The sequence below is a fragment of the Hyalella azteca genome, unplaced genomic scaffold (assembly GCF_000764305.2).
Source record: "Hyalella azteca isolate HAZT.00-mixed unplaced genomic scaffold, Hazt_2.0.2 contig17342, whole genome shotgun sequence".
In the NCBI taxonomy this organism is placed as follows: domain Eukaryota; kingdom Metazoa; phylum Arthropoda; class Malacostraca; order Amphipoda; family Hyalellidae; genus Hyalella; species Hyalella azteca.
The window spans coordinates 8,892-20,754 of NW_025947129.1; the positions used below are offsets into that span (position 1 = coordinate 8,892).

Genomic DNA, 11,863 nt, shown 5'->3' on the forward strand with positions numbered 1-11,863 from the left:
AAGGCGATCAGTGAGGAACTTCTTCTAGAGGAACACCGTATAGGCGATCAGTGAGTAACCTCTTCTAGGGGAACACCGTATAGGCGATCAGTGAGTAACCTCTTCTAGGGGAACACCGTATAGGCGATCAGTAAGGAACCTCTTCTAGAGGAGCACCGTATAGGCGATCAGTTAGGAACCTCTTCTAGGGGAACACCGTATAGGCGATCAGTGAGGAACCTCTTCTTCAGGAATGAACCTGTATAAACTCTAGCATGGGTCTGGGCTCTGACGTTCTGATGTTAAAACTCTAAGCCACTTTGAGCAGCAATCTATTTTTTTACCTCACCCGACATTGAACGATTTGACCCAACATTATTAGGTTATCAAAATCAATAAAAATATATCCGAGAAGAGTTAACAACAACGCTTGAATTAGAAAAAGATTGCGTTTCGTGGTCGATAGGCTTGCGTATGGTTCACGCCTTGTTCAGAATATTGTTGTCAGTATTCGCTCCAATCCTTTTGTACCTTTGTAAGCAGTTTTATTTCCAAATTCGAGCCTGAAATTCGTTGAAATTATTTCATATTATTACTTCCTTGTAGATTTGGGACGTAGTTTTACCTGTTGACTATTGATTGTATTTCTGCCCATTCAGCTTATTGACAATTGGACTATAACTATAATGCATAGGAACTATAATGTTCCTATGCATTGAATCGTCCTCTTCTTGTTAAATTTTGCATACTTTCACGCTCACTTTTCTTCTAAATTTGCTCATTGAAAAATCTGCGCCTTTGAAGACATGAACACAAGAGAAATCACCGATTATTGGAAACATTGCCATTGTTTAATTGGTCTTAGAAGGCCTGAAGAATTTGTATGCAGTGTCGGAAAATAAATTTACTCATTTTTCTAAACATTAATGCATTTATGTAATGACATCAAAAAATTGCGTAAATAATGCAGCCCAGCATAATATAATTGTCCAAATAATATACTGTTGTTCCCCAAATGCAAAAGGGTTCTTAGCATCGTTCGGGGTAAACCTTAACACAAGGATGAAAAATGACTTCATTTCGAAGCTAAATTTTGCCGACTTCTACACGTGAAGTTCGAGCAAATACGCTCGAGCGTGAAGTTCGAGCGTATTCTATTACGCGTTCTCTGAACTTGCTTGTTTGTTCGAGATTATTCCCCAGCTCGCAGTGAGAGAAATGTTTCAGAGTTACTTGCACTAGTTGGGCACCTACCGTCCTGAGCGGTTGCAGCTCCGCGTGTTAAAAGTGGTTCAAGTGAAGTTAATGCTGATTTATTACACTTGATTTAACTTCCTACGTAGACACCTAGAATTATAATAGACAGTCACAGTTATAGAACTATTGGTATAGCATAAACTCATTGAGATTTTTTATATTCTGATGAACGTTGATTTTCGTAGAGGGCGACTCAGCTGTTGTATGTCGGTCAGGGTACAGAAATAGATCGTCTTCGCTGCTGCTGCAGAAGCTACTCTCCCTTATACCTCACGGCGTCTAGCCGGCAAACGTCCGACAGACTGAACGTCTTCATGAGAATTCTATTAAATATTTTAGAGAAGCATAATTAATTGCAGTAATTTGTGTTCAGTGAGTGTTGAGTCGGGTGAATATCTTCAAAGTGTTCTATGATTCCGCAGTGGTCATAAAAATAGTGTGTTTGGGAGTTCCATTCTCTAACCGCTGAATGTCGTCAAGCCTAGACCTGCTCTCAAATTATGCAAGAGTGATATGCTATTTAAAATTATACTTCGATAACTGAATGGTGTAATTGATTTTAATAGGTCACAGGGTTCTATACATTTTAAATGATAGAAAATATTTTACGTTAAATTCTACCATTAAACATGGCTCGCTTTTGAATATGCTGAATTATGTAGCGTCAATTCTTCATAAAAAATGTACAAATCTGCTATTTTATTCAGTCTTACTTTGCGCGTAACCTTTTCTGCAGACATCGTCTGGAACAACGACCGTTCGATCAATACAATTCCCCGGCTCAATACCGAACATAGCTTAAGACACCAGCCGTATCTAAGATGCAATCAATCAAGCTGTCGAGGGTTGACGTGGATGTGATATTTTTCAAATTCTGACTCAATCTTCATAATTTGAGTTAATTTTAAATGTTTCCATTGTTTGCGAGGTTGAATAGTTGCAATATTTATAGTAATAATGACGTCGCTATTTACTGCTTCTTGAAATCATAACCATTACGAACCAGCCATAACCTTGAAGAATATTTTTTGTTATTTAGTTGCTAATATTTTTGCCAGTAGAGTGCTTATATCGAAACTTCAAAAATAATTTCGCATTCCACTACATATTTACGTATTATACGTATAACTAATTATAAGCTTCGCATGAACTAAACTGTTCGGCAGGTGTCTAATAACAACCGATAGCTCATAATTTTTCAACATTAATATCGTCTTGCATACAATAGCGTGCATCGCTTAACATGAGCCTGACCTTTGAGTACAATACCGCTGCTCGAATAGAAGTTTTGTAGAATGTTTTCGGCTGACCGTCCCAACACCTCAACTCTTACTTTCCTTCGAGCGGGGAGTGAAAGTTTAGCTATGGGTCGTTGTAGTATGGAGTCCAATGTGCTATATGTCGTATACAGTTAACCATTAGGCGTTGCGTAGGGGAATCTTTTCTTCCAGGTTGATCGTGTTAATCATTGTGTAACCACGAGTTTCTGCTTGTCATTGGATTACTGCGCACAAGAACATACAAATACTTCTTTGAAACTTCTTCCCTCCAGACGTAGGATAACATCTTCTGCACAGACGGTTCATATTCATCAAGGTGAGAGCGCTTGAGTATTTCGTTTTAATTTTTTTTAAATCCAAAATTGTTATAGGGAATAATCAGCCTGTTAGGAACTGAAGAATTTATTGTTAATTTCTATTTTATTGTTAGATTATAGCAGGACATCCCATTTATGCACATTGATGTCAATAACAATAAGGCAAAGTTCCAAATTCTGACTAGGATTGATGAGACTCCGTGTAACGACTGTTAAGTTTCCCCTGCATTGATATTGTGTTCTCCCATTATTAGTATCCAATATTTCCAAAGTTCCCCATTTTACAATACATGTCTGCCCCTCCCGAATATCTACTGATTTTTTTCTCCAACTCTATCATGTTCTTTTTCCTTGCCCGAAATTAAAAAAAATCAAGTCAGTAAGGAATGCAAATTTGAGAATGATCCAAATGCTCCCTTGATAGACCATTTATGATGTTATAGGGTGACCCTCGAGGTAGATTTACGTAGTTGCATTATCTTGCTCCCTAAATCCTATTTCTTCAGACACGGACATGGGGGAACTGCAACACATGCAGTAAGTATATACATAATATTATCCAGCGTGTTCCCTCAATTCATTACGAACTAAAATAAATTACAAAAATATAAAATTATATTCTTGACTTATTATTTGCTTCACTGAAAATATTTTCTACACAAAGATTTCAGAGATCATTGAATTAGCCGTCGGATTACGATCCAAAGTTATTTTATTCACTGTGATGGTTGTTGAGAATAGTTGTTTTTCGTGACCAAATGAACAATCCTGATTATTCCATGATTATTCTACATTAATTCCATGCAGCTTTACCCTCCGCAGTGAATGCCCATAACGACCATAAACATAATGTTATAAAAAAATATCTCCCCTTGCATTTTACCATACTTAAGATTATATTTTTATTATTAACGTATCGTTGCATCCACCCAATTTTTGTTCATTATACTGAGATAAAAGTTGATTATCTGACTATTTCAATTGCTCGCAACATATCACGATATCTTCCCTATAATTTGCCCGTTATTTGTATTTTTACAGTTTTGCCCAACCATGCATGTGGTATTTTCTCCTTTTATTGAAAGTGACCGACATGAATATTGATTTCTTGTGAATTGAAAACGTTAGGCTTCACCAAACCATTTGCGCTTATATTTCGTAAACTCGAATAAATCGGTCAAAGTCAAGTGTTTCGTGTGCACTCTGTATTTGTCGCGGTGTTGTGAAGCTCGTTACTGTACATTTATGGAATGACTTTGCTCTCTATTCTCTTCACATTTGTGTAGCAAAACTAATATAGGGTATTTTAATGATGAAGGCATCGCATATACTTTCGTCCGCATTTCATGGCGACTGATTATGTCTAATATGACTAGAGATAACATTGACTGAATAGTGGGGCTAAAATTTTATTTCAGTTTCTCTTTTGATTGATAACGAAACATGAATTTAGTCTCTGTTTGTTTCCGTAGCATCGATCCGGTGTGTTTGTAATAGCATTTTGGAACGAACTGGGATCTACAAAAGCCTTCTCTACGTAATGCTGAAACCACCAGCTCCACTGCCACTAAATTGAGTTGTTGAATTCGTAAGTTGCTGAATGTTCAAATTTGAAATTTGACTTCTATNGTCTCTAAATTGAGTTGTTGAATTTGTAAGTTGCTGAATGTTCAAATTTGAAATTTGCTTTCTATATCGTCCAAATATGATTACATTACTTAAATTATTGGTTATTTTTCTATCGAGTAGTGAGTGAGATGGATGTTTCTCTCTAGGTTGCATTAAAATTAATATCGCTTGCTACTCGGTTTTTCATTGATATCGCTTGCTACTCGGTTTTTCTTCGTAATCTTATTCAAGTGTTAGTTAATTAATAGTAGTCATATTTATTTCGAGAAAAACGTTGCGTGTGGCACTCGTAAATCACAGAATGTTTTATACGTCATAATGCGCATGGCGTTTTCAGGTAGCAAAGAATCAAAGATCTGCTTTCAGGTAGCAAAGAATCAAAGGTCTGCAATAAACATATTGGCCTCACGTCCAGTCTCGTGACCAATTTGTCAGTATTGCGCTATGCCGCCTGGACTTTATAGGGCCATTGAACTGATCGATGAATTGGCGACGAGCTATTTAGAGCTCCAGTGCAGAAGCAAGCGCGACGACGATTGATCTGTTTACAGATCGAGGGCGTTCGATCTGTTTGTGTTTACATGTTGTTAAAACATTTGTCCTAAAATTAGTCCTGGAGATGAAAAATGAACTGAATGTTGAATAGTGTTGTATATTATGACATATTATTCATACGAGCATACTTTATAGTTTGTCATGAGAACAAACATTAAATTTACATTTATTTGTTGGACATTTATGTTCATGAATGTTATTGTAAAATAATATCCGGCTTACAATCGCCTCACACGTGCATTTTAATCGTGTCAATACAACTGTAGAGATTTTGTTTAATTAAGAAGAAATTCACGACAATAGTTAGCGACTATAAGTTCGTGGAAATAAGTTTCCCTCTCCTAATTTTATGCTCCTCTCTGAAATCTCGTTCGAAAATCCCCACTGACGAAGCTGCCTGAGGAACAACGCTATATTGTTGCTTTCGAGATGTAAAATTCATAAAATTACATTAATTTTGCTATCTTTATAACCTGTTATCTTGATGTGAACTGTGGAGGCATTCATTAGACATGCGAATATCGACCCTGAGTTCAATCAAACATTTATGAGATGTTCCGTAAGAATTTTCCACATTGACGTACGATTTAATTTAATGCAATAGATCTAGTCCATGCTATTTGTTCAACGTGAAAACCTAATGACCTATATAATTAACCTTGTGCAATTTTACTTCTTGATCCTATTTTTAGATTTACAGAAAGTAGGATCAAGCTGTCGGAAGTTGCAGCTTGAATAAAAATGACGCTAATTACTATTACTAAGCTTACCCGATTTATTTGTATAATTAATTAATCCGCTAAATTTAGCCGCCCTCATGGATGCATCAACCGATGAACAGATTTTTACTATTTAAGGTGGTTACTTGTTAATTTTGCCCTCATTGAATGTGCATTCATTAACTTATTTCCCATTGAATGTGCATTCACTGGGGAGCACTTGCTCTTCAAAGAGTGGCCGCTACTCAATGGCGGTTGAGCGCACACTGTCTGCCGTTATTTATGAGCAGAACGCTAATTCTTTCTTAAACATATTGGAGGTCGCTTATGAGTGGCCGCCAAATCATTGGTGGTCGGCCGCGGACTCGCTTTGCCTGCGGCTTCCGTCCAGAGCTAGAGTCCAGCGGTCGTGTGTGATCCAGGAGCAGACATCCGGCAGGCTGTAGCGCGTCCAGCGGTTTGTGTTATAGGTCATACAGTCAGTTTATTTAACCAGGCACCTACAATTATTTTCAATTAATTAGGTCTTGATTACACTGAGAACTTTATACTTCACCTTTACAGGCCGATTTTTCACTACACTGCTGGTAACGTAGATTTATTGCAACTTTAAAACTGAAACGAGGTAGATGTTTTTTGTGTAAAATATAACGATAAATGACAGCTGACTCAGCTGCTGTCTGAACCCGTTTGCTAAATTTATATTTTACGTGTCAATGATTCAAAGTATTATAGCTTCATGTTCTTGCCAATTTTCAAATATTAATTCTTGCGTAGGAGAGCGCAGTCTCTCTGGACAAACTTATTCCACGCTGAGCCCTAAGCAATGTACTGCCATGTCTGTAATCTTATTATGGATTACAGCGGCTCCATGTTACTTTGCATACCTCTTGCTATGAGTTGAATATAACCGAGGTATATTTATTACAACGTGTTGTACAGGATCACATTACCCACATCTTGCTTGCTCACGTTACTTACCTCGCATTCAGGCGTTGAGCGTCAGGCTTTGTGAGTACATTTATATATACATTTACCTTCTCAGGTTCTTATTTGAGCCTGAACCTCTGCTGCACTACGGCGTCGCTATCAAAGCTATAATAGTGAAAATAACTAGAATAGTGAAGCTAAGACACAGCTTAGCATTACTATTCTATTTGGACTATAGCCTATTAACTTATACGTCGCCCTCAAGGCTATATAGCGAGTAACACACTTGTAGCTTTAACACTGAACCCCTGCTGCACTGCGGCGACGCTATCAAAGCTATAATAGTGAAAATAAATAGAATACTGAAGCTAAGACACAGCTTAGCTTTACTATTCTATTTGGATTAGTGCCTATTAACTTATTTTCCATTAGTTGAAATCATAGTCATCCATTAATTGCATTTGCAACTTTTATTTTATTTTTTTGTGAAAATTTTGTGAATTTTTTATTTTAGTTTTTGTGAAATTCGTCGCTTTATATCCATAACATACGTAAGTTGAGTCGAAAGTGCTAAAAATGTTTACATGCGGTTGAGATCAATCCACATTTTTTTAACTTTCATTGCAATTTCAATGCACAAATAATCGTTTCTTACACTGGGAATAGTCAGTTAATTTTATGCTGCCTGGCCAGTGTACTAGGTATTAATAGAGTGCTACTCATTACTACATTGGTCAAATGCAAAGAGAACGTCAAGAAAATTCACCATATCGACATTGAAAACGTTTCGGATATGGTGAATTTTCTTGGCGTTCTCTTTGCTTTTAAATTCCTTGTGAACTTGCGATATAAGCAGACTAATAATAAAAGTACATTGGTCAAATGCAAATTTTAATTGGAATTGATAGTTTTCGGATCATGCGTATGAACACAAATTTTTATTTTAGCTCAACTTTTGTTGTCAACTTCGGTGCTTTTTTTAATGCACCAGTTGTAGTACGTGCATGATCATGAAGTGACGAAGCACGCACTCGCGTAATTTACTGTGAGTGATTGACATGCTCGCTTATTTCTGATTTTTCATTGTCGTTGAAACCGGAAGTGGCTGAACATACATTTTTGTACACTATTGCTGTGCACAATGAAGCCTAAACAAAGGCTGCGGCGTAAACACATTTGCTGCAACCAACGCGATGCACTAGATGCAGCTTCGTAAACACAGAGCCTCGAGCCGCTGTAAACACATTCTGTTATCTGTTAGATCTCTTGTCCGACGTATGAGAGATGCAAGACGCATCTAATGGAATTCATCTCGAGGCTCAAACACCCATGTCCTCTCGTTGCACACTTCAATTACCTTACCTTATGACCTTATGATGAGTTCGGGACTTCCTAGTCCCCGGTCACGCTGATGCGCCGCCTTCGTCGTCCTCCGTCTCCGAGTCTTCGTCGGATGTAACGTCGGATGTAAATAGAGACACAAATTTCGATAAATCCTTTAACAATAAAATAATTGAAAATTCTGGAAAGAACTACATTTGAGAAATCTAATTTTTAGTCTTATTAGCCATTATACAAGTTCGAAGTCGGGTAATTCAATGTGTTTTTCTCATTAGCTTGCGAAGCACTGCTAATATTCTTATCTCCAAACCATAGTACCGGTATTCCATGATGAAAAGTATACATTACACTTCTGATTCTCTAATTGTGCTAGAGCTTCTGCAGTGTTGATCAAACTGTTTGGACAGCAGCAGGAGACACTTTTTTCATCATTTGTTACGTAATTTTTGCTGCAGCATTCGTACCTGTGATAATAGTTTTTATTGCATTTATTAAGTTCCTAAAAATTTTGGTCGTTTTATTCGAGGGTGAACACCAACCCCAATTTAAAATGAGCGAGAAAAGATAAGCAATGTTCCAATTATGCATGATTTTCCCGTGAAAGATTACTGATGCTGAAAAATTTGCACGGAACCTCAGTGTTTCTTTATCTAACAAAAAGGCCAAGCTAAAGTTTAACTTCTCGATATAAACTCCTTCGTTTTTCCTATGGTCTTGCCACGCCCATACCACAGCGGCCCTATCCTAAGACACCATATATATGCATTCTATATATATAAATATATAAATATATAATAATAACTGTTCACTTGCTTGATAATGAATATTGATATATTCGAAACGTCGCATTCTAGTAAAATGTCATTTGGTAATCTGCTTTTTGATCTCCAAGCACCTGCAAGAAATTTCGTTCGGCTCATCGAAAAAAACAATAAGAAAATTGTTAATAAAAAGTATGCTCTGGTCTTCAATTAAACCTGTATAAATGAAGAACTTCTGCCTAACTACACTAATATAAATATGTATAGATATAAAGATATAAACGCGTGGTGTGCAGCAAACATAGCACAAGGAGCCTCAGGGGTGCCGCTGATCGATAGGGTGAATGCCTTATCTGTGCAGGCGAGACGATTTGTGTCTGGCCGAGCTGTACCTCTACATTCATGCATACATGAAGCTATGTTTGTACCACTGTTATTACTTATTATTGTTTGTATGAGCCTTATTTATGTCTAGCCGAGCTGTACCTCTACATCCATGCATGCATGAAGCTATGTTTGTACCACCGAAAGTGCATCAAAATGTTATTTGTTTCGTAATAGACAAAATTAGCAATGATGTTAGAAGATAAAAAGGACCAAACCTCAAACGATTCTCTCCAATTGGAATTAATGAAATGAATTTATGAGAGAATATTTATTTTATTACCGTCCTTTAAATGCAGTTGTCCTGGAGTGCGTATAAATACTTTTAGACGCAGTGTTGGTGAAAAAATAACTAGTCGAGCTGGTATTGTCCGTCCAGTGCCTTCTGCTGCACGCAAGCTTCCTTGCCTATGGACAAGGCGGCAGACCCTAAACTTTACAGCTACCACTGCAGACCCTAACTTTGCAGCTACCGCGGCTGACCCTAAACTTTGCAGCTACCGCGGCAGACCCTAAATTTTGCAGCTACCGGGGCAGACCCTAAACTTTGCAGCTACCGCGGCAGACCCTAAACTTTGCAGCTACCGCGGCAGACCCTAAACTTTGCAGCTACCGCGGCAGACCTTATTAAATTTTAAAGTTACCGCCTGCCTCTAATGCTTCTCTCAATACTATGCCACTCCGTACAATATCATTGAGTACTATATAAGCTTGTGCAATAACACTGCACAGTATCACCTTCTTGTAGAATTCCATTGACGTTTGATTCCAGGTAGAAGTCGTGGTTCATCTCTATCTGGTCATTTTGCTCTCGGCAAAAAATCGCTCGAGAATGAGATAAACGAATCATAGAAATCAGCATGCGTTGGTTGCAGATCTTCCACAACCTTCGAATGAAATTACTTTTTGTGGATAGTCTCTAACTCATTAGGTGGGATTCATGAAACAATATTTATGGCCTCTCAAGTTTGATCTTACAATTTTCAACGACCACTATTAGCTTAATTAAGAAATTTATCCGAAGGCTACGTAAACAAATCATAAAAATCAGCATGCGTTGGTGACAGATTTTCCACAATCTTCGAATGAGATTACTTTAATTAAGAAATTGATGAGATGGTTACGTAGTATCACTTACTCGTAAAGTTTGTCATGCTCTTTATCCCGAAGTAAGCGGACATTCTTGCCAGACTCGCAGGTCACAGCAAAGGCAAATAGGGCAACGCGACCCCGGCCCCTATTTCAACGCGACCCCGGCCCCTATTTCGGGCCTTGCATTTGATGATTGCCCTCGAGCCCCAGGCTGGTTACCTCGTCCTAGGGCAACTGATCCTTATAGACGCTAATCTCCTATCCATTAGTTCCCATTGCGTGGTAATGGCTTATCAGCTTAATAAATGATGATCATTATTATTACATCTAAAAAGGAATTAAACGGTATTTTGATTCTCACTCAAGTTGTTCATATCAATGTTGAATGATTCTGCAATCGTGCCTGAGGTTATTTCACACTCGATTGATTTTTTGGAGTCGTGAGACAGATCAATTACAATCGCAATTTCATACAGACGAGTCACGTAATTTTTTTATTTTTGCTTTGATCTTCAGTCGTCCGTTTTCTTTGTACCGAAGTTTACTTGAAAATTTATTTCATGCAAAACACTGTGGATACAAAGTCTTGAAAGTTCGCCTGGAATTAGAGCGCAACATCGAGGTTTCATTCAAATTCGTTCATCTTGTGCAGAATGTTTCAGAAGCACAAAGTACAGTAACACATTACCTTATTTTGAGACATTTACCTTTACGCTTATCCGATATTTCTGAAGATGCGCAGCCGTGCAGTGCAACACAATACGTGTGACTACAGTGCAACACAATACGTGTGACTACAGTGCAACACAATATTTATGACTACAGTGCAACACAATATTTATGACTACAGTGCAACACAATATGTGTGACTACAGTGCAACACAATATGTGTGAGTACAGTGCAACACAATATGTGTGAGTACAGTGCAACACAATATGTGTGAGTACAGTGCAACACAATATGTATGAGTACAGTGCAACACAATATGTATGAGTACAGTGCAACACAATATGTATGACTACAGTGCAACACAATATGTGTGAGTACAGTGCAACACAATATGTGTGACTACAGTGCAACACAATATGTGTGACTACAGTGCAACACAATAGGCATGACTACAGTGCAACACAATATGTGTGAGTGCAGTGCAACACAGTATGTGTGAGTGCAGTGCAACACAATATGTGTGAATACAGTGCAACACAATATGTGTGAGTACAGTGCAACACAATATGTGTGGATACAGTGCAACACAATATGTGTGACTACAGTGCAACACAATATGTGTGACTACAGTGCAACACAATATGCATGACTACAGTGCAACACAATATGTGTGATTACAGTGCAACACAATATGTGTGACTACAGTGCAACACAATATGTGTGACTACAGTGCAACACAATATGTGTGACTACAGTGCAACACAATATGTGTGACTACAGTGCAACACAATATGTGTGACTACAGTGCAACACAATATGTGTGACTACAGTGCAACACAATATGTGTGACTACAGTGCAACACAATATGTGTGACTACAGTGCAACACAATATGTGTGACTACAGTGCAACACAATATGTGTGACTACAGTGCAACACAATATGTGTGA

General features: G+C 37.8%; 1 protein-coding gene across 1 annotated transcript in view; it reads left to right on the forward strand.

The window, feature by feature from the left end:
- Nucleotides 1-2,708: 2,708 nt before the first annotated feature.
- The window catches only part of LOC108671809 (SET and MYND domain-containing protein 4-like), a gene marked incomplete at its 3' end in the record, with an annotated part of 29,814 nt that continues 20,659 nt past the window's right edge, over nt 2,709-11,863 (forward strand). Inside the window, exons 1-2 of the mRNA XM_018159397.2 lie at nt 2,709-2,832; nt 3,340-3,370. Of these exons, the coding sequence (XP_018014886.2) occupies nt 3,348-3,370 (23 nt within the window). The remainder of the gene's footprint in view (nt 2,833-3,339; nt 3,371-11,863) is intronic.